The 23098-nt window shown below is 48.5% G+C and overlaps 1 protein-coding gene across 6 annotated transcripts in view; it reads right to left on the bottom strand.

The window, feature by feature from the left end:
• Positions 1-23098, bottom strand: part of CTIF (cap binding complex dependent translation initiation factor) — a 150025-nt gene that overhangs the window by 56217 nt on the left and 70710 nt on the right. For all 6 annotated transcript variants that reach the window (XM_048291353.1, XM_048291355.1, XM_048291356.1 and 3 more), the window contains one exon: positions 11912-11988. In XM_048291353.1, the coding sequence (XP_048147310.1) occupies positions 11912-11988 (77 nt within the window). The remainder of the gene's footprint in view (positions 1-11911; positions 11989-23098) is intronic.

The following is a 23098-nucleotide window of genomic DNA, read 5'->3' on the forward strand; positions in this document are numbered from 1 at the left end:
TATTTTAACATCTCTGCTTAGGTGCTTTCAGTCTCTTAGAGGAGTTTCTTGCATCGTTACATTCTAAACACTAGATGCTAGTATTGCTGTTTTCCATTGCAGGCAAGCACTTCACCAGGCTCACTTTTGCCCTTAAAAAGAAAAAAAAATTATTGGTCCTGCATTTGCTTCTCTTGGAGAAGAGGCAGTTTTTCACAGCCACCACTACGCTGGCTCAACTCCCCCACACCCTGCTCAGCATGGATGGCTGTGATATCCTCATTGGATTTGGGATGTTCCCTCTGCACCCCCAAAAACAGTCCCCTCCAGTAAGCCTCATCAGCTCCCAGGAGGGCATGGAGAAGACAGGAGCATAAGGATGAGGATAAACCCCTGACTTCCAGATGCTGCTTCAAGGGTTCAGACTCATGTGCTGTTAAACCTAATTAATTTGATTTGGAAATCCTACTGAGAAGGAAAAGGGTGTTTCAACTTCTTCAATTCCTTCCCTTCCTCTCTCTTTCTTCTGTTCCAACAGAAGTTCAGCAATATGCTGCAAATCACTTAGCTCAGTGCTAATTCTCAGTGAGTACCCAGTCCATCTCAAGCATTTAGTTTTGTTCCAGTTTGGAATGGCCCTTCGGCCCTAAAATAACGCCTTGATATTGTTGTTTTTAATAAACATCCTCTCCTCTCACTGCAAAGCCCTCAGCAAATGGCCCTGAAAGAACAAAAGACATTTCTGTATTGTTTTAAGTTCTCTTCCTTTCTGAAAAACCTCAATTAAAGCGGTGAAAAAGCTACTATACTCTGTAATTATGAACTCATTTCTATTCACTCGCTCAGCAGGAGAGCTTTGTCCTGTTGACCTCTGGGAATGGGTTTCTAAGGCTTTTCCAAAATTTCACAGCCTTAAAACTGACACACTCATGCCAGCCGTAAAACACATTCACCTTCGCCTTCACCCAAAATAACTTGCAATCTTCAAACCCAGGGCGAGAGCCGCTCCTGTGACTATTTTTATTTGTGAGAGGAGCCTTAGCGCTGGCCATGAATGGACTGGCTCTGGAAATAGTGCAACCCATTCAAGACAGCACTCAAACTGCATGAATATGGGCTGTCGTCCGACTGTAAAGAGTTTTCAAATAAATACCCTGCATGTCACACTCCTGAGTGATGGCTGGGATTCTCTTAATCTTCCCAGTACAAGAACTACCTGGCCTGAAGAGGATGCATCCCAACCTCCTGACTTGCCAGTGGGATGTTTGTGGGAAGAAGTGTGGAGATTTCTTTTGGTAAAGTTCCACTGAGAAAAAAAATCCTGTGAGACAAAATGCTGGGACAGCTTGGTTATGTGTATCTTTAAACACTCAGTGCAAGATTAAGGAAGGTAAAAAAGAGGGAAAGACATTTTTTATAAGAAATGAAACAGTAGAAAAGAAGATGATGCCTGGTAACACAGAATTAGGTAATAATGAATGCAGAGGAGCAGATTTTCACATAAAACAAATTAATAATGCCCTTCAAACACAAGCTAGAAAAATAGCTTTAAAATAAGTTGTTTAAATAGGACTACAAATCGCACTGCTTTAGGGCCAGTTACTGATGCTCCCATGACTTCACATGTCCATAACACACCTCAGCACATATATTTATTTTGTCTTTACATTTAAAACCAAATCTAAGGGAACATATGAACATTGACAACACAGCTTAGGCACTGCTCATCAACCAATTCCCCAAAATTCCACTCAAGTCCAAAGGCTTGCATCAGCTCGTTTTGCCTGAAATGTGCAAAAAGCACCACAGCCATGCACCTCATGATAACCACTCCAGATAAGCCTGTTTCTATCTTAGGACATAACAGATGCATCAACTGTACATTGACCCACCAGCTTTCTACCAGAAGAAAAGTTCTGGAAGAAGATGCAAATTGATAATTGATGTAACAATGAGCTAGGAGTTGTAGCCTTTAAGGGGCTCAGAGCTAAACCCGTTCACCTGTGATGACAACAGTTCTGATGACACCTGCTCATGGAAGAAATAAGAGCATGAAAAGGCTACTAACACACCTCACACAGGCTGCTGAGACACCAGTGACTGGTGTTGAATCCAGCCCATCAGCAGCACCAAGCCAGTTTGGTTGGTAGGCCTTGGAAAGGTCACCATTGCCTCTTTCTCCTATTTCACCTGTCACTTTTTAATTAACTGTGTACTTTGTGATTGATGTGTTGAGTTTTATTTGGTTTCAATAGAGGAAAGAAAAAGAACAAGGGTGCAGGTACTTACTTCAGCATATAACTTAGGGCTTGGGTTGGAAGGGACCTCACAGACCACCCCTTTCCACCCCCTGCCATGGGCAGGGACACCTTCCACTGTCCCAGGTTGCTCCAAGCCCCATCCAACCTGGCCTGGAACACTTCCAGGGATCCAGGGGCAGCCACAGCTTGTCTGGGCACCCTGTGCCAGGGCCTCCCCACCCTCACAGACAGGAATCCCATCTAACCCTGCCCTCTGGCAGTGTGAACTCATTCCTCTTTGTCCAACCACTACATGCCCTTCTAATTAAAGTCTCAATCCCAGCTGAGACTGGGACGCCAAGCCTGAAGTGTCTGCTCTTGCTGAAGAGAGCCAGAAACAAATCCTTGTCCCAACACTCTCTCCAGTGTGAGGTGTTTTGGCTCAACTCCTCCCATTTCTCTTTGTTTTTCAGACTTCCTTGGTTCTGGTCAACATGGGAAGGCAAAATAAAGCAAGGAAATCTGTTCTCTGTAAGATGAACAGGCTAATTTTTCTTAAGTAGGGGTGAAGCATCCTCCAAACTTCATTGAACACATGCCCTCTGAGCATAATGGGAAGTTGGGCCTCTAGTTCATATCTGGTCAACGCAGTTATGGACACATGCAGGGAGATCCAGACGGCAGTGACACTGGAGATGCTTTATAGCATCTTATTTGGTTTCCAGCCATTTTTTGGTGCTGGTGTCATAAGGTCTGGTGTCCGACAGCTCCTTGCATGGAGTTCCAGACAAGGCAGGGCACCTAAAACAGCACCTGTGATCACGGAGGTGAAGTCCAGCCATCTCTGGTAAAGGTGAGCAACTGAAATGAGGTCTCCCATTCAAAGCCTTGATCCCCTCAAAGCCTTGGACTTAAGAGTAGCTGTTCTCCTAACCTTCTCCACAGTTGTACAGCCACCATAAGCTCCTGTGCCCCATTCCAAAATGCTCACAAAAATTACAGAATCACACAATGGTTTGGGTTGGAAGGGACTTTAAAGATCACATTGTTTCACCCCTGCCATGGGCAGGGATACCTTCCAGCAGACCAGGCTGCTCCATGCCCTGTTCAATCTGGCCTGGAACATTTGTGAAGAGCCATCAGTGACAACAACTCACCAACCTCCAGACCAGCCCCTGATGCCTCACAGTAAAAAGATATCTAAAAAATACTGAGTTTTGATGAAAACCACCTCCACCACAGCCTCCACCACAGCCACATGCTGGAGTTCTGGATTTTTTTTGGTGGAGCAATTATTTTGCTTTCTGTGAAGCAACATCATAAGACCCTGAGCCTATCCAGCAGAGGATTACATTTCTATCAAGGTTTCATAACAGTGACATGGTTTGCCAGTGGTACATAAAGTCTTTCAACCAGTGGCAGAGACAGAGACAAACAACCTGCAAAAGCCTCCTGATGCCATAAAGTCTACTGGTGGCTTGGCAATTTGGGTTAAATTTAGTCTGCAGGACAGGGGTCACTTCAGTCCCCAAGGCTGAGAAGAAAAAAAGGGTATAAAAAGTCTTGTGTTTTAGAGTTTTTATGCAATGACAAAGCCACTCTCAATAGAGAGGTGGCAACCCTGCAGCTGAGAAATACACCCGGCTCACTCCTGCCTCCTGGCATTAATAAAAACCGAACAATGAAAGGAAAGGATTAAATTTGCTTAGATGAGTATCTTTTAACCCTTCTGCATCGGTCTTTAGCTAGGCACATAAGGAGGATGGAGCAGATATGGAGAACTGTAATGGACATGCATCTACTGACGTCCTGCTCATGTGGACCACGTCCTGTTGAACTCATAAATGTTTATCTTTCTCTTGCCATTAGTCTTGAGCCCACAGAGCTCTCTGACTTTCACACAAGTGCTTTAACCTTGCACATGCATAAAATGCAGAATCCTTTTGGCTGCTGCCAGCACCAGGAAAGGATCTGTGAGCACGGCACCCCTTCTGCGGTGTGCTCTGCCGGCAGGATCACGGCCGCACCACCTGCCCTCGGGGGTGATGCACAGCTGGGCATACTTCCACTGACATCCTCAAGCACGTAAGGCCTCAGTGCTGCTCACAATGCCAGAAACGAGAGGGTGGAAAACCTCTACTCAGCCCGCCACAGCTTGAGACATGGGTGACAGGCAAAACAAATTCCCCAGGGGATGCTAAATACCAACTGCTCCACCTCACTGCTCCCAGTGTTTCACATGGACCACTCGGATGATGGGAAGACCTTACATCTGCAGCTCTGGGGATGGTGCTGGGGCAGGTGACTTGCTCTTAGATAAGCTGGCCCAGGACTGATGCTAGATATAAATTTGGCTGCACTTCAGATGGCTTCTGCAGAGCTGTTGAATCATGTGTGTGCCCTGTAAGTACCAGGGCTCAGATTACGGCACAGGGATATCACAGAATCCTAGAACGGCTTTGGTTGGAAGGGACCTTAAAGCTCATCCTGTTCCAACCCCCTCGCCATGGGCAGGGACACCTTCCACTATCCCAGCTGGCTCTAAGCCCCATCCAACCTGGCCTGGAACGCTTCCAGGGATCCAGGGGCAGCCACAGCTTGTCTGGGCACCCTGTGCCAGGGCCTCACCACCCTCACAGCCAAGAGTGCCTTCCCAATCCCTAAGCTAATTCTGCCCTCTGGCAGTTTAAAGCCACTGCCCTTTGCCATGCTGTGTCCTGCTCACTGAGCCATGGTAAAAGGCAGCAAAAGGTGTTGATAGAGACAAAGAACCTCCAGACCTCACCTCCAAGAGTTCCCTCCTGCCGAGAAGTTGCAGTGCTGCCCAGGAGCTCCACCCGCAGCTGAGTCACACCAGCTGCATGTCCATACGGTGTCAGGAGGTGGCTTTTTGATCATTCGAGGACTGCTCCTTCAATGGGGAGCCTGGTGCAGGCTTTGTTCTCAACAACCTCCTCTGTGGAGGAGTGGAGTCCCTGTGCTGTGACCCCTGGCAGAGCCTTCTGCTTGACGCCTGGAAGGAAGGGCAGTGGGGCAGGGCGATGCCAGGGTGTCTGGCCAGCACAGCTCTGTAGGTCGAAAGGGCTCCTGGTTGACCCTTCCCGATACCATCTCTGCCCTGCTCCATCATCACCTCACCCTGAGAGCAGCTGCTGGGCCAACCAGATGCAAATGACAACAGGTCCTACCCAACAGCCTTGTGAGAGGGCATGGCAGTAACTACAGACACAGGGAGGAACGACTTTGTGCTGCTGCAACTCCCTGCAGTTCCCTCTACCTGTTACTGCCTTGGTGTCAATCAGACCTTCCTCTGACTTCCAGTCTTAATTAAATGGCCAGTTTTATCCACTTGCTGCTCGCAGCAATGTGTTTCTTCAGCAGAAACTGCCCTTCTGGCCCTGCACCTTCTACCCCCGGGTACCTCGAGAGCATCTGCATCTGCCTCCAGCCTCTGCCAGGCAAGGCTGAACCAGCTGACATGTGCGAGGCAGCATTTCCTTCTCTGTGCTCCCAAGTTTATTTATCTTTCACTTCCCCAGGTGACCCTGGATCGTCTTATTAACAAACAGAAGAACAAAAAAAGGCAGAAAACTTTTGCTTTCCATCTTATCTCATCTTAAATCCCCCTTGCTTATGGCTCCATCTCACTCCAGCACCACACAGTCCTGCAACTCCCACTCAACCTCGTATCTTGTCCCTGAATGAGGAGATCTTGCCCTTGAAGGAGCAAGCTGGGCCAAGCTGATTCCTGTGGTGTTTTACGACAGGGTGAAGCGGTAGAGTGCCCTTTATGGTGTTTTGAAAGGAAATTGTACAGGAACAATGTCCCGAGCAGCATGGCTATTGAAAACCCTTCACAAAAGGAGTTTGTCACAAGAGGAAAAGCAGCTTAATCAGTCGAACTAATCACTGTAGGTGGTTGAGTGTCCCCGAGGGTCTGTAAAATTAAATATAATGGGAAAAGAAATATATCACAGCTTGCCTACGCTCCTCAGTGGAGCCGCCAGCGGATATGGGACGTTCCCTGCCTGGCCCCGAGCCCGCCATGACCGTCCTCTGGGCAGTCCCTAGGCAGAACCACCTCCTTGAAAGACCCAGGCCAGGGCCACATGGCTGGGCTGGGATGACCCCCAGGAGGTTTCTCAGCAGAGCAGGCTCTGGCTGCGGAGTGGGGACAGGGATGCCCACTCCATGCACTCACCCCAGATAACCCAGTGCGCGGCGTGGGCGTCAGCAGGAGGGTCAGTGGTGCTTACACAACCCTCCTGCTTCAGGAAGAGGAAACCGTCCCTGACAGCCACCCGGGGCTCTCCAGGGAAGGAGGATATTTCTGCCTCCCCCAGCTCTGAATCTAATTAAGTCCAGAAAACACACAAACACACAAAAAAATAATCCAGGCTGTTTTTTCCTGATCATTTAAGTGCAAAGCCAAGTTAACGCTAGGAAGTAAATAAATTCAGACAATGCTAGAGAAAACTTGAGGACATTTCTGTAATTCTGTCCTTGAAAGCTTTAAGTATTTGGGGCACGCTGAAGGGAGATGGAGAGAGCTCCTGAGACTCTATGCTCCCAACCCTTCCCTCCATGTATGAGCCAGGAGGATCCATGCAGCCTTCTGCTGCAGCTCCCCACACAGGGGATTTATGTAGGGTGGATTTCCCAGGTGCGGAAACACTCTTCTTAAAATCTCATCCAACAGGAGGAGGAGATGACACAAAGCTCAGTCACAGCTTATGGTGATGGTTCTTCACCAGAGGCTGTCTGTGATCCCCAACAATCCTGGCTGGGACGGGCAGGGCAGCCTCTCATGGCTTTGGTCACACCAGCTGCACAGAAGAAGCACAAGAGATTCCCACTTTTCCTACTGAAAAGAGGAATTCAGAGGCCTCTTTTGCAAAGAGAGGATTGATTAACTCTCAGGCTTTCACTCCATCCTCTCCAGGACATGGGGCTGTTCTCTCTGCCATCCTCTCCTCTTCTTGCCCACAGACAAGGACCACCAAAAGCACCGTGAGGTACCAGCCAGCATCTGTGCACACCCAAGATTTGCTCTTGGTAAGGTATTCAGCCTGATTTGTCTTTTGAATCCAACAAGATGTTGGATCAATGTGATTTCAACGGTGCAAACTTTTTAAGACTTTCCCAAAAACCTTTTCCTGGTCCTCAGAAAAACTGTGCTGTTGCTCAAGTGACACAGAACCATTTCAGTACTGCTAACTAGAAGACCAAGAAGTAGGTACAACCTCACCTGCCTTAACCCATTGCAACTCCATATATTGCCTGTAAATCCTATCTGAACTGGCAGTGGTTTTTATCATTCCTACAAGGCTGGGCAAGCCTCTGTGCATACACTTCCAGGCATTTCCAGGCCAAAGGATTTGGCCAGCTGGACTCTCCATCCCAAACACATCACACCAGGAGGCCATGGGAACTGGGGGAACCCTGTGCAACATAAAGTCAACTTGAAATGCTTAAAAAGTGGGGATTTTGAGAACTTTTTGAAAAACAAGGGGCCAAACCCAGAGCCCACCTGCCCAAGGAGATCACATCCCAGCATAGCTTGCGCTCTTCTACCAGAGAGGTACTGGGTTGGGAAAGGTCAGAGGAGAGGACTTGAGAAATGGGTCTGGAGTGCCCCATATCCCACAGAATTTTTTTTTTCTTGCAGGAGAGGTCCTGCCACTACCCAGGAAAACTCTCTCCTTCCCTAGAGGTGGTTGCCTTTGGGAGGTCAAACTAAGTGGCCTTTGGTGCCTTTGGACAAGGTATGAAAACATCTGCCTGTGCTGCTCCCCTTCCATGACCCCAGCAAGCAGTGATGCCCTCCACCAGTCTCATCAGGAGGTGGCAGTCCCACCTCCTGACTCCAAGCCAACAGAGAAGACACTGCCTGCAGGATTTCTGCCAGGAGAGGTGGGGAGGTTGATACCTCTCCTGCTCTGATCATAAGCTCTTTGCAGGAAGGACCTCACCGCCTTCTGCAGGCTTTTACAACACCCTGTGCAACCAAACCCTCCAGCAGATGTTGACTGCTGTTATGGAAAATGTGCCCAGTTTTTTTTAATGACATCTAATTCGCTCTTCATACCTATTTTATACAACAAATGAAGCACGCATCCATGGAAAAATCATAGGATCCCAGAATGATTTGGCTTGGAAGGGACCTTGAAGACCACTCAGCTCCAGAAGCAGGGACACTTTCCACTAGGCCAGGTTACTCAGAGCCCCATCCAACTTGGCCTTGAGCACTTCCAAGGATGATGTATCCACAAAACCAGAAAAAATTACTTGGGGAACATAAAACATAGCACATATGCAAGGAGAGATCTATGGGTCACTCCCTTGGGGTTGCTTCTCCCTAAGAGAGTGCAAGGTGTGTGGCAGAGACCTCACGGTAGGTGAGCTGTGCTCCTCCATAACCCAGGGACAGCATTTCCCAAGGAAAGGTGACGGGAAGGAAGCAGAGACAGGTGCTATTTATAGCAGGGCTGGACACCAGCGTCATTCTGCATGTGAAACAAAAGGTGCTTCACTAGCCCAAGACATATCCCCACCTGAATGGCACTGTCAGGGAGGCCAGAGAAGCCCACACACGTTCTGGGAGGGAATCAGTACCATTTGTAAGACCAGCTGGGGAAAAAAAAAAAAAGGCAGATTTCTTGGTACCAATGCGCTTTATCAGCTTTTTTTGTAGTAGGTGTGTTATATAAAGCTCCAGCTAACCCAAAGGTCACCTACAGCCAGGCAAGGCCAGCTGGACCTGGGCATCGAGCAGAGGCCAAACTGGGGGTTGACACCTTGACCCAAGCTGGATGGCCACTTGTGAGGGTGACTCCTGCACCTGGCAGGAGATGCCCACCACGGTCAGTGGGGATTTGTCAGCCTTGGATGAGGCAAGTGCTGGGCAGGGAAAGCCCGTATACCACGTGCAGGCATTACTTGTAGGGCCCAGGGTGCTGCTTCAGGACTCACCAGCTCCAGGAGAAGGGGAAAAGCTGCCCCATGAAAACCAGACCCAGGTGTGCCCAGGACTTTGGGGCCTCTAACCAACTTAGCAGGACAACCTCTTCTTGCAAATTCACTGCATGCCAGCCCTACTCCCATCTTTGGCTGCTACCAATCACCTTTCTAGGAAACCAGACCTTCTTCCCTTGGGTCCAGGTATCCAGAGCTGCTTCTCAGCCCTTTCCCAACCCATGCACCACCAAATGGCCCTGCTAGGCCTCTCCCAAACCTCACTGTCTCTGATGTCCCCTCCACACTCTTGCAATTTTGACTCTCTCTGTATCCAGATAAGGTTTTAAACAAAAAGCCTGTAACTCCCAACTGTTCTGCCTGACATAAAATCTCACCCTGAGGAATTTTTGTATCACCTGTGTGGCTCCACCAGCTCCGGAATGGAGCTTTTCTGCCCCAGAATGATGCCTGGGACATTAAGATAATAGCACTGCAATAAAGTGTAAACAGCTTTGTAGTCTGTGTTCTGATACAATCTGTTGTTTTTCTCCTATTCCCTTTCTTCCCCCCCTATTCCTGCCCTTTTCTCCCCCTACTTCTGTCATGCTTTCCACATAAAATAAACATTCTGAGAGCTAACTCACTGCTAGAAATCAATTCTAAGAAGCAAGGAGCCCTCCAAGGAGCAAGTGCCCTCTTGGAGCAACTCAAGCAACACTAAAAGGACTAAACCTGCCCTCCTAGTCCCAACTGCACCATAGAGACAAGGGACCCTGAAAACCCCCAGCAACACAAGCGGCATGGGGAGAGAGAGTCTGCTGAGGTTTCAAGCTGAAGGAAGGGGACGGGAACCATGCCTTTTCCTTTTAAATACTTTAAAAAATGTTTTTTCACTCCAGCTCCCTCTACTCAGGCTTCTTAGCTTTTTGAAATTGAAAAAAACTGTGGTTTTCTGGCTAAGCTTTGACAGCACTGTGGAGGACTTGGGCAGAAGTGCATATCCTCTGCTCTTTCCATTTTATTTCATTTGAGACTGCTTAGGGCTGAAGTGACCCCACGTCTCCTCCGGAATGATGCTGGATCAATTGGATTTTAAAGCTTTTTTCTCTTGTCCTGGGACACTATCCCAGGGCTACTTGGCTGGGGCTGTATCTCACCCCGTGATCTTCCAACCCCAGCCCAAGGCAGTTTCTTTTGCTATCTCTCCTTGCTATCTGTGCAGGAGGCAGGGATGCCCTGGGGGGCTGAATGCTTCTGTCTGCTGATGGCTTATCTGAAGGGACCAGAAAGAAAAAAGAAACAGAAGTGCACATTTGGCATGTTCCCTCCCACCCCTCCAACAGGCAGGGTTTTTTGGATGAGAGGGAAGAACCAACACACAGCTCCATGGTTCATCACAGCCTTGGGCATGGAGCTTCAGGCAGAAGACCCCTTGGCCCTGGTCTCCTCTTCCAAAGCATCAAGCACTGTTTGCATGGCAGAGGAAGACCAGAGATGGGAGCAGGACTCACCAACCTCCACTGTGATTCCTCCAAGGAGCCCAGCCCAGTACTCCAATTAAGCTCACCCAGCTCAGTCTTGCAACACAGCAGACCTCAGCTTGGTTTTAACCATGTTTTGGTGATCACAGGGCTGCAACCCAGCTGAAATAAGACTTTTTCCCCCTGCCCCAAATCATGAAACTATATTGGCTTTTGAATTGTGTACAGCTAAAAAGGAGGGAGTCCCCAGAAGGAGAGGAAACGGAGTTTGCTGCTGACAAACCATCCTGACCACAGAAGGATGTTTCTAGGTTGCCTGAGAAAACTCTTTTTAGCTGTTTTTTTTGGTCACTCAGTGAAGTTTAGGAAAACCAAACCACGCAGAGTTAACTACATCATAGCTGTTCATGAGATAAGAAGTGATGGGGAGATTTGAGGACACACTCCAAGGTGTCTGCCAAGCTTCACCAAAAATTTCCCCCTGTGACAGCTCAGGCACAGACTTCAGTTTATTCCAGGAGAAAGCACTGGCCACTTCTTCTCCTGTTCAGTCATCTTTCAAAGTCATGGTTTCAGAACTGCTTTATTGCCCTGGGTGTGTTGCCTCAGCTGCAGCAGAACAAGTCAGCAGAAATAAAGCTGCATGTACAACTAACTCCCTCACTGCTCGCTTCTTTTCACATTTAACCATGGTCACAATTCCCATCAAGGATTTTAGATGCCCTCATATAATTGAATATGCACTTTATACAATTAAATATCCAATCGACCCGATTAAATTAACTCAATGGATTGAAATCAATGCCGCAAGAATTCAGCTGCCTGTACAGCACATCCCCTCCTTCCCACAGACACCTGAGGCTGGCTGCGACCCCCTCTTAACCAAACCATACCCACTTTCCAGGCAACCTTGAAACTCAGCAAATTTTGCTTTTCAATAGAAGAAGAGAGAACAAATCCCAAGGACTCGAGCTTTTACAGACAATAGTTTGCCCGCTGTCTCTTTGAGTACAAGTGGGAGGATCTGGCTATGCAGGAATAAGTACAAGGAGAAGAGAAGGTCCTTAAGGTACTCCTGGAGCAATGCAGGACACATCCCAAAATATTTTCAGGATGTTAGTGCTCAACTAAGAGTTTATGCATTAACCCTGCTGAACAGCAGCACTGTCCAAAGATTCACCATGAGGCAGTTGAGGAAGATGTGCAACAAAGAAGACTAAAAAAAACCCCAAACACTGAAGAGGTTTCACCTACCTCCGGTCGTTTCTCCTCCTTCTGAACAGTTTTTTGGTGTGTGCGATTTCAGCTTCATGAGGCAATGGATGGTAACCCTGCAAAGCAGACGGAAAAGTAGTCATCAGCTCCAGGAGGCATCAACATGGAAAGGGTCAGAGCGGGGTAGAGCTGTACACTCAGCATGTGAGCATGGTAAAAGAAACAGTTCCCACCCAAACATCCTCACAACATCCCAGACCCTACAAAAGCAGGTCTGAAAACCCACAGACATGTTCTACGGTCTCAGGGCCATTGCAAGGAGCAGGGAATGAAGTTGTCTGCAATTTCTGTAGGGGAGGAACCACACAGGGCAAATAAGTGGATCACAGATGTATAAATCCCATACATACCACAGACAAGGAATTCACCCACTTCACACATGACACTGGTGCACCTAAGCCATCCAAGTTCCCTGGGCTGCTTCCTATGTGTATTTTTCCAAAAAGGTGAAAAAATGTCTGTAAAGGAGGATGCTTGGCATCGTTTTGAGGATACTGGGGGAAGCCAACAGGAGCCAACAGGCAGGTCTGTTGGGGCTGTGCCCTCACGCCAGCAGGGAGGGAACAACCACAGCAGGAGCACCCCACTAAGCCTGCCCACCACGAACGAGTCAGCCCATGCCACCCCTGCAGCAAGGACAGGTGGGATTCACCCTGCAGGGAACAACTGAGGACAAGGATGGTAAATCATGTGACCAAGCACAAGATGAAAAGAGGACAGATTTAGATGAGATACTAGGAAGACATTTTTTACTGGTAATTAAAAAGAAAGTCTTTACTGTGAGGGTGGTGAGGCCCTGGCACAGGGCGCCCAGAGAAACCGTGGCTGCCCCATCCCTGGAGTCTCCCAGGCCAGGTTGGATGGGGCTTGGAGCAACCTGGGATAGTGGAAGGTGCCCCTGCTCATGGCAGGGGGATGGAATTAGATGATATTAAAGTCCCTTCCAACCCAAACCAATCTAGGATCCTATGATTCCAAGACAAGGCAGTGGAAGAGCTGTGTGTAACTCCAGCTGCTGCCTTTCCAGTGCCCTCTTCCCACTGAAGGTGCCGACTCTGATGCGGTCTGTTCATCTGATAAGGGGGCTGCTGTATTTACCATCCTACTATGGGCATGACAAGGCTTTGTTAATGCTCACACAGAGCTCTGAGGTTCCTGGATGAAAGGCTCTACGTAAGTGCAAAGCATTATTTATTTTCCAGGGACCACAGAGCTGTCATAACCATAATGAATTTTATTTATGCAGTATTGTCCTTCCCCAGCTGGTACGAGAAGCCCTGTAAAAGTTGCTCCTTTTATTTCCATCGCAATCTATCTCAGCCTGGAGCTCCAGCCACTGCTGGGAATCACCACGTGCGAGGGTTCATGAGGGAGCAGCCTGGGCAAGGGCAAAGGCTGGGTGGGGATGTGCCTCATCCAGCAGCAGCTTTGTGACATTGGCATGACAACATAACACACTGACTTCAGAGAAAAGCCGCTCTCTGAGTGAAGAGCCTGTGGAAATGACAGTTGATTTTAGTAGCAGTTACTGAGATAACAGTATTTTGAGTTTCTCTGTGGAAGACGTAATGGAGGAGAATGGTTGCTGGGGATGATGATGAATTTAGGCCAGAGAAGGCACTGCCAAGTCGAGGACAGACGGGATTTATTGTGACCATCCATCCTGACCATTGCAAAAAGCCTGGAGAAACTGCTGCTGCAGCAACTCTATCACTCCCATGGCAGCTGGAGTCTTCTCATTCAGAGAGCTTCACTCCTCCAGACTTCAAGGCATAAGGAACTCACCGAACCAAAATATAATGCCATTAGAAAAGGTCCAAAGGAGAACTACAATGATGGTGAAGGGTCTGGAGGGGTCACACGAGAAGTGTCTGACATCACTGGGCTTGTTTAGCCTTGAGGAGACTGAGGTCAGACATCACTGGGGTCTGCAGCTCCTCCCAAAGGACAGCTCTGATCTCTGCTCTCTGTGACAGGGACAGGACCCAGGGAACAGCTGGAGCTGTGCCAGGGAGGTTTAGGTTGGAGATCAGGGAAAGGCTCTTCCCCCAGAGGGTGCTGGGCACTGCCCAGGCTCCCCAGGGAATGGGCACGGCCCCGAGGCTGCCAGAGCTGCAGGAGCGTTTGGACAGCGCTGCCAGGGATGCCCAGGGTGGGATTTTGGGGTGTGTGTGCAGGGCCAGGAGCTGGGCTGGATGATCCTTGTGAGTGGATTCCAACTCAGAATATTCTAGAATTCCATGATTCTATAATAGCTTAGAATCACAGAATGCCAGAATGATTTGGATTGGAAAGAACCTTAAAGATCATCCAGTTCCAACCCACCTGCCACAGGCAGGGACACCTTCCATTGGACCAGCATGCTCATACTGAAACTTCATTACTGAGGGCTGTGGTTTGAGTGTTCTTCATTACTCATTTTCCCAACTATTTATTTTCACTGAATGCATAGGAAGAGCTCAATATCTCTGAGATCTCTGTTCCTCTGAAGAATTACTTGAAATCGGCCAACAGATAACAAACGGAATGAGAAAAGGAAGGGAAGGAGGAGACACACACAGCCAAATCCCATCAGCAGAGCTAGTTTAGGAAATAAGACTAAAAATAGTATAATAATTAGTGAGACTGCTTCTAAACGTTGTACTACCACAGCAGGCTAATGCTTGGGGTGTTTTTAGGAATTTAAGCTGCATTGCAGACACATGTGCAAATACAATTACCTTGGAAAAATGAAACTATCTCCACTCCACTCAAGGACCAATTTCCTCTAGTGAAGCCCTCATTAAAGCCTCAGGAGCTGCCTTTCTGCTCTTTCCAACTAGAAACCATACATATGGCGGTGCATTCCTGCATGTCCTCCTTGCAGAGAATCCCTGTCCTTCCTCAGACCTCTACCCACCAGCAGCTGATGTCAAGGGGATGAGAGATGAATTAATTACATGGGAATAACTTCCTAATCCAAGGAGCACTCCTGGACACCGTCTGTACCTGAACAGAGGAGAACTTTGTGTCCCCATTTACGAAAATCAAACATCTCCCTTCTGCAGCCAAGCAGTTCCCTTCCTCAGTCCTCGTCATGAGACAATGTTTTGGAAAAAAACAGTCACTGATCCCTACTCTTGTCTATTTTAGTGCCTAAACAAAGCTAAATTTGGAAGGGAGAAAAGTTGACTCTTTTTTTTTTTTTTTTGTGCAGTGAGCTGATGTAAAAGGAAATATCAGCAACTTGCAAGTAGGGCGGAACGGCTGGAGAAGACCAAAGGTAATGGGTGGGTGGGGGCAGAATCCCAAGGGCACGGTGACAGCTTTGATAACACAGCTCTTGCCTTGAGGCTGCTGCCCACCACAGGTCGTGCAGGACAGTTGTGGAAGTGCCTTCAGCAGAGCCAGCTCACTGAGGACAACGTGGATCTGAAAGGCAGCTCTTCCGTCTTTCAGCAGAGACGCTCCTTGGGAAGCCCAAATCCCTGAACAGAGCCAAAGGCAAACATCTCTGAAGGCAGAAGACCACCTTCTGCAGTGGGTCTACAAGAGGCATGGGTTTTTCTCCTGCTTTGGCCAGAAACACCATCAAACTCAGCTGCTCATGGTTTTCATAGGCAGGTTTGCAACTCCTCAGCAGGCAGCAAAATCATGTTTGGTCTCCTTCCCACACGGGTTTTATTCTGATATTTATGCACAGGTGGCTGGAGAAGGTAACAAACCAGCATTTCAGTGCTGCTGGTTCTGAAAGCGAGGGGTGTGGGAAAAGCAAAGCACAAGGAGCCCATGGTCACAGGAAGGATTGCTAACAGGGCTAATTTTCAGTTTTGGATGCTAAACACTCTGTGGTTTGCATGGTGGGAAGCTTGGAGCAGAACCTGAGACGCCCATGGGACTTCTAATGCACATACGTTCCAATTTAAATCATAAACATACATGCTCTGACAAGAAGGGCCAGAAGCTCTGGAAAAGAAGGGTTGTTCAGGAATGGTCTGCCCTCTGGGCCAGTCCCCAGAAGACCAGCTGTGTTGTGACGTGCATACACATTTTTAGATTTTTGGGGGAAAACAGCTCTTGGAGAAGGTGATGTCTGGCAAGCTCAGGTGACTGTTCTATGGCCAGCTAGGGAAACCTGTCATCTACTGGAATTGCTGCAAACAGAGGTCACAGGCAGCAGGTTTGAAGGCCACGTGCTCTCTTTTTGTGCTTTACCTGTCTGTCCAAGCTTCATCCCTGTCTGCCTGCCTGTGTGATTCCAAAAAGCTGCCCCCCCAGACCCATTTACATCAAAGTTTAATGGAAGAACAAATAAAAAGCTTTCAAGATCTCGTTGGCACTCTGCAGCAACCCAAGAGCCTCCACCTCTTCACCCACTGATACCTGCCCCTCCCCAGCAACATCCCTCTGCTGATCCCACCCCACACCCCAGCCCAGTAGCCTGCGGGATACTGGCTTGGGAGGGACACGAGGAAGAGGGGCAGGATCAGAAGAGGGAAATAGTTGGGTTTAGTGCTACCCTCCTACAAGAAAGACTTTGCTACGACCTTTCTCATGCAGAGAAATCTCTCATCCTCCTTTGCAGCAGGATCATCTGAAGAAGTTGGAGGAAGGTACCAGCTTTGCCTGTTAAACTGGGGACAGCAAATTTAGGGATAACAAATCTTAGAATGATTTGTGTTGGAAGGGACCATAAAGACCATCTAGTTCCACCCCTCTGCCAGGAATGGGGCAGCCACAGCTGCTCTGGGCACCCTGGGCCAGGGCCTGCCCACCCTCCCAGACAGCAATTCCTTCCCAATATCCCATCCAGCCCTGCCCTCTGGCACTGGGAAGCCATTCCCTGGGTCCTGTCCCTCCATGCCTTGGCCCCAGTCCCTCTGCAGCTCTCCTGGAGCCCCTTTAGGCCCTGCCAGGGGCTCTGAGCTCTCCCTGGAGCCTTCTCTTGTGCAGCTGAACACCCCCAGCTGTCCCAGGCTGGCTGCAGAGCAGAGGGGCTCCAGCCCTGGAGCATCTCAGTGGCCTCCTCTGGACTGGCTGCAGCAGCTCCAGGTCCTTGTGCTGTTGTTCCCCAGGGCTGGGGCAGCTCTGCAGGTGGGGTCTCCCCTGAGCGGGGCAGAGGGGCAGAATCCCCCTCCCCTGCTGCCCACGCTGGGGATCGGCCCAGGGCACGGGGGGTTCAGGGCTGGAGCAGGTTCAGCCTCTCTTCCATGAACACTCCCAAGTCACAATTTGATAAGCAGGAATGAGGTAGAGCTTTCTGATCCCAGTGGTTCTTCTGTGACCACCCCGAGGCAGCAAATCGCGGCAACTCCTTTGGCATCTGACAACAACAGCCTTACAAAAGAGATAGCTCTATCTGGGACCAATCTGCACCCTCCCTCCTCCTCCTCCTCCACTGCTGCAATTCCCAAGTGCAGCTGTTGCCTGAGGTGGCTGAACTCATGGGTGTTTCACAAAGATTCGAGGGGCCTCTAGGGGTTTGGGTTCATTGCTTCATCCCTGTGGTTTTACAGCCTGACTTTCAGATGGGAAACCTCAGCCCACAAAGCAACTGTCTTCACTCATAACAACTTATTCTGCCCCTTTCACAGATGTTCCCCATGCAGCAGAAACACCCCCAGCCTGTGATTGTCAAGCAGGTGAAGACACCTGAATAGAAACAGCAACGCTGAAACCCTGAGTGTGAACAGAAGGTTGAGAAAAGCACTGTACTGATGGAAAAAACCAACACTCAGGTGATGAGAGAAGGAAATGCTCCAGCCACAGCACGGGATCAGTCCTGCTGGAGCTTTATCTCAAGAACCTTTTGTGCCCTCAAGAAACATCCGCTCTCGCTTATCTTAAACAAATGGTTGCAGAAGGCCTGAACTGAACAAACAGGTTATTAGGCCTGAGGTAGGAGCTGGGAGTTTTGCTGGGTTTCATTGCACACAAAGTTCAGGGTGGGTTTATTTTCTGGGGGAGTGGGAAGGGTGAGGTGGGGCTGGGATCACTGAGGACAACCCATCTGCCCGTGCAAAGGGAACAACAGAAATACTGAGGCTGGAGGGAGTGTAAAAACAGAAATATGTTGTGGTTCCAGAAATGAGCAGCAGAAACCCACCCAGTGAATTGCAACACCCTGCAATAAGGCTTTCATCTGCCTATAGGATGGATGGTCCAAGGCAGGGAAGTCCAGGACAGCACAGAGCTGCAGATATATTTAACTTTTATTGTGCCAGTCCCATAATCACGGTGCCTGTGGGGTTCAATGTGCCAATATATTCAGTACAACCACCCCAGCCAGCCCCTTGCACATGAAAAGCATGGCAGAGGTGCCACTGGCAGCATCCCCATCACCTCCATCCACCCAAGGCTGGCATTTCTCCTGGAGGCAATTCCAGTGGAAGGTGTCCATGGCAGGGGTTGGAATGAGATGAGCTTTATGGTCCCTTCCAACCCAAACCATTCTGTGATTCCATGATTCAGTGACACATGAACACTTGGAAGTCCTGCAGGCACTTCCAGCAGAGCTCTCCTCCCAGAGGCCACTTGCCTCTTCCTCTTCCAGGAATTCCCACGGCTCTGGTCTGTCACCCATAAGGGGAAATTTTTACATCTTGAAAGGAGAGAGCTGAGGCACAAACCAAAGCCTTGACCTGGTCCGAAGGCCATGGAAGGACACCAAACACTGTCAGGAAGCCACACAGAAATTATTTCCTCTCTGTTAAAACATAAAGTGATAAATCTGTTCCTTTAAATTGCAAGCTATTCATATTTTCCTGTAAGGTGCTTACAATAAGAGTTGCTTCTGAATAAGCAACCGGTTGGTGCTCAACATCTAAAGAATAGAAAGTGCAACAGTTTTGCAAAATACTCCCCACACAAGATAAAAGGCAAGTAAACCCTAACAGTACTTGACGGTTGTGGCTCTACCATCCTTCCTCATCCACAATACCGCACACGTGGGTCCTGGCAACCTCCAAGGACATCTTCTTCAACCTCAGTCATTGGAGTCAGGGCTAAACTGAACTAAAGGACTGACAAAGAAATCAATTTCCAGCCATCCAGGAGCTGGAAAAGGAACAAAACTCTCTGGGTTTTGCCATGACTGATCTAAGAAGTTCTGTCATGGAGAAGAGATGCTCTATGGGACCTTGACAGTAGGATGTGCTGGCCTGATGGCATAGTGCAACATGCCCCAGAGAGGAGCTCCAGGAGCATTTGGACAACGTTCTCAGGCACAGGGTGGGATTCTTAGGCCTGTCCTGTGCAGGGCCAGGAGCTGGATTTCAATGATACTTGTGGGTTCCTTCCAGCTCAGGTGGTTCTATGTTTCTGTGATTCTAAGCAATTGCATGGGAGATGTCCCAGTTTGGAGGATTTCCTGGTTAAGCGCATCTTTGGGGCGTACACCATAAATCACAGATGGCCAGCAAAGGCTGAATGTGTAGCTGCAGCACGTCTCAGTGATGAGCACCTTGGAGGAGACTCCTTCCAAAAAGAAGGCTGCGATTGCTGTGACTGTGATCAGGATGGTCCCAGTAAACATCACTCTTTAGTTACCATTAAAAGCACCTGCAGTATTCCCTGCAGGGCTCTGCCTTCCCCTGTTGCCCCAAAGATACAACCTCCTGCACTCCCACTTGCTGAGTGCGAATGCTCTGGTGTACACTTCTCACAGAATGATGGGTGTTCTCATGAACCACAGACTCCACACAAGCAGCCCCAGACCCAAAGAAGTATCATTCAGACACTTATTATCCTGTCACATCTCCTTCGTGCTTGTTACTGGCTCCTGGCAGAGAGCAGACACACAGCTGGAGGCAACACAGTGCTGGGAATGGCATGAACTACTTGGTGGCAGCTAAGCTGTCCCACCTCAACCCTCGGCAGCCAGCTCTGGGATGGCACAAAACACACAAGAGAATGGCAGAACAACCCAGCATGAAACTCCCTGTGTGGGGTGAAGGATGCAAATGCAATTAAAGCATTAGAATAATTAGGCAAAGCATCCCAATTAAAACATGGCCTGAACCTTCCTTGACGCCTTCTGCTGATTACTGACAGCGCGTTTTCCGGGCTCTATTTTTAACTCTTGGCCCCTGAGCTCCTGAATTATACGTAATTCAGAGATAATAAAACTTTAAAAACCAGGACAAAGTCTTCTAGGAGAAACTGCCTCTGCAAACACACATGTTCACACCAGCACAACCAGGACGGTCAGCAGGAGAAGCCCAACCAGGCCCAGCTAAGGCACGGAGATGGGGACAGGCTGGAGACACTGCTGCACTGAGACAGGGTGCTCCAGACATGCCGACACGGACACACGGAGCCATAGGAAGAGTATAAATAACAGACAAAAGAAATCCCCTTTTGTTACCAGAATCCGCAAATCCCAAATCAGTTACTAGCTGACTTAGGAAATGGAGCTTTTTCCCATGTTGTAGCAAAATGGGAACAATACTTTGCAAGTGGAAGTAACTCTAATTGTCTTAACTGATGTTATTTTAGTGTTGTTTAGGTTTATTGTTTATTTGTATGTATTTCCTCTACCCTGGTCAGGCTTAAAAACAAACTGTACTGTCAGCAGTAAAGCATCCCATCCATAAATAAATACATTTATCCAGTAGGTATAGCTATAACCACACCATTGCTTGGAGTCTTTAAGTGCAGAATATTTAAATAGAATCACTAAAATAAATTGCATTGGTGGCCTGGGTTTGCTTTTCCCTGGAAAAAGGAGTCTTTTTCATCTAATATTGGGAATAAATACTGCCCACATCACTTGTGACCAGGAGGCACCAGACATGCTGTTTGGTTTGCAGTCTGTCCAGGTAGCCCCAGCTCATCCTGAGAAAGGGCTGCACTACTCTGAAAAGCTTGTCCTACATTTTCCTTGGCTTGCACCAGCTTGGGGGTGAGGGAGGAACAGCTTTACCCGGGCCTTAAGAGTGTTATGAGGTTGCTATTGGAATATTTATAATTTGAGCTATTTCAGTCCCTCTGAAACATTTCAGTCCCACTTTTCTTTAAAATATACATTTCCTCTGTACTTGTCAAGTTCTCCAGTCTGGTTTTTCCTGTCCCTTGTGCTCTTCAAAGCCCGCCACCCCTATTTGTGCACCTTGGTGTGCTGTTTGACCACGTCTCTCCAGCTGAGATGAGGGAGGTGGGATGGCAGGAGGTCCCTCAACACCTCCCCACCATTCCATCATGGTGGGTGGTGTCACAAGGAGGAGATCTACAGGCAGAACTGGGATAAATTCTTAAGGTAATGTATAAACAGACCTGACAGGACCTCAGGTGTGGTGGCCTGTGAAGATACATTACAAGGGAAAGAGAGTTCTCAGTAAGACAAGTCCCTAGTACCACAAGAACCACTTCATGTTAGGGTGACCAGAAAGGCATCTCCCAGGATGCTTGTTCTGTTGTGTTAATCTCTCCCAGTTTGGATTCCCTGGTTGGCTGTTAGCCTCTACCCCTCATCATTCCCCTAGAGCTCCCCATTGGTCCCCGTTCCCTGGTCCTGCCTTTTCCCTGCCCTCGGATAAAACTGTGAGTTTTGGGATCATGTTCATCTTTGCCTCTGCAGCCTTTGACAGTGTAGAAGCAATAAATGCTCCTGTTGGAACCCACACAAAGAACCTTCCTGCCTCTTTTGCCACCGACTTCATACTGAAGCTAGCCCTGTGTTTGTGTGTACATGTGTGTGAGCCACAGAGCTGGACAGAGACAGTAATACTCAGGGAGTTTAGGAACCTCTAAGCTGGAACCCTTCTGTGTTACCCCCAGTGCTGGTACAGCCTCCCTGGCCAGGTATGCTTGAACCTCAGTGTTGCTCCCAGGTGATAAGGGCTGCATCTAAGAATATTTCCATTTCACTCTTACTATTAAAAAAAGGTGTATTTTCCATGTCCATCCATGCAGCCCCCCAGAAGCAGGCCTCCACTCATCTTCTTTTAGGCAGACCAGAGTTTCAGCCTAAAGGAGCTTCAAGATTGTGCAAGCTCCTGGGATTTGGGACAGTGCACCAGTGATGAACTGCCTCATTTACAAAGTGACAACTTCACAGCCTTACACACAACGGGTGGCTCCTCTTTTCTTTCACCATGGGTAGATCCAGAGGCACTAGGAGAACTTTCTTAGTGCTCAGTCCTTGGCACTTCCCGTTGGACACCTTCCAAGTGAATGAAGTTTTTCAACACCATAAGGTTGCAAACAATAGTTTATAATTCAACAAACTTTTTTTTTTTTTTAGCATGATCCATATCCCTGTGATCCCTACACTGCACTACCAAAGCAAAAGGGAATTTTGGCATCAACTTGAATATGGTCATGCTGGTGGCAGCCCCTCTTGGCCCAACAGTGGACGTTTCTCAGAGACCTTCATGGCCAAAGCATGGTCCTTTCCTTTACCAAGTCCCTTGTGCTGTGCTGGAAACATTCACACACAACAGATATTCCTGTCTGCAGTTGGCTGAAGACTGAGCCAGTGCACTATCCTCAGGACTATGCCACCAAGAGATGTCTTTTCTCCTCTCTGAAGTTGCTGCTTAGTCTACTTCAGCCCACAGAGATCAAGTAAGGATCCCATGTCTCAGTCACCCTGGCTTGGAAAACATCCCAATGTGCAGATGCCAATTTAATCCTATAAAAGCCCTACTCTTCCCTTTGAAAAGTGCCAGTCCTTCACAGGAGCGTGGGCTGTGCAACACAAGGGTCTGACTTGTTCCTTGCCAGTTTACTGGCAGTTCGTAGCTGGAGAGAAGAAGCTGCTCCTTGAGTGTCTGTCTGATCCCTCCCCAGGACTTTCCTTTGATGCCCTGAGGACCTAAGATTCCTCCAGCTGTAATGGGCTTTAATGCAGGCAAAAGCTCAGAAAACATGATGCACTTGCCACAGAATATCAATCATATCACATCATGTATTAATTAAACTGGTGGTTTTTCGCTGATGTTCTGCAGACCTCTGGGAGCCACAGGCTACTCTGAGCAGTAAAATGGGGATGAGTGAGAAAGGCATGTTTGTAGCTGCTTTATAGCAGCGTCCAAATGTGACACTGCACATGGATCTGGCATCCCCATCAAAAAAAGAATCCTCAAAAACTGGTTTCTGTCCAAATGATAGAGGACAGGCAGCAGGATGGCCATATCCCTTCTCCCACATCTTGCAAAGTCTGAATCTCAAACATGTCAACTCCAA

The sequence above is a fragment of the Corvus hawaiiensis genome, chromosome Z, assembly GCF_020740725.1.
Source record: "Corvus hawaiiensis isolate bCorHaw1 chromosome Z, bCorHaw1.pri.cur, whole genome shotgun sequence".
NCBI classification, from domain to species: domain Eukaryota; kingdom Metazoa; phylum Chordata; class Aves; order Passeriformes; family Corvidae; genus Corvus; species Corvus hawaiiensis.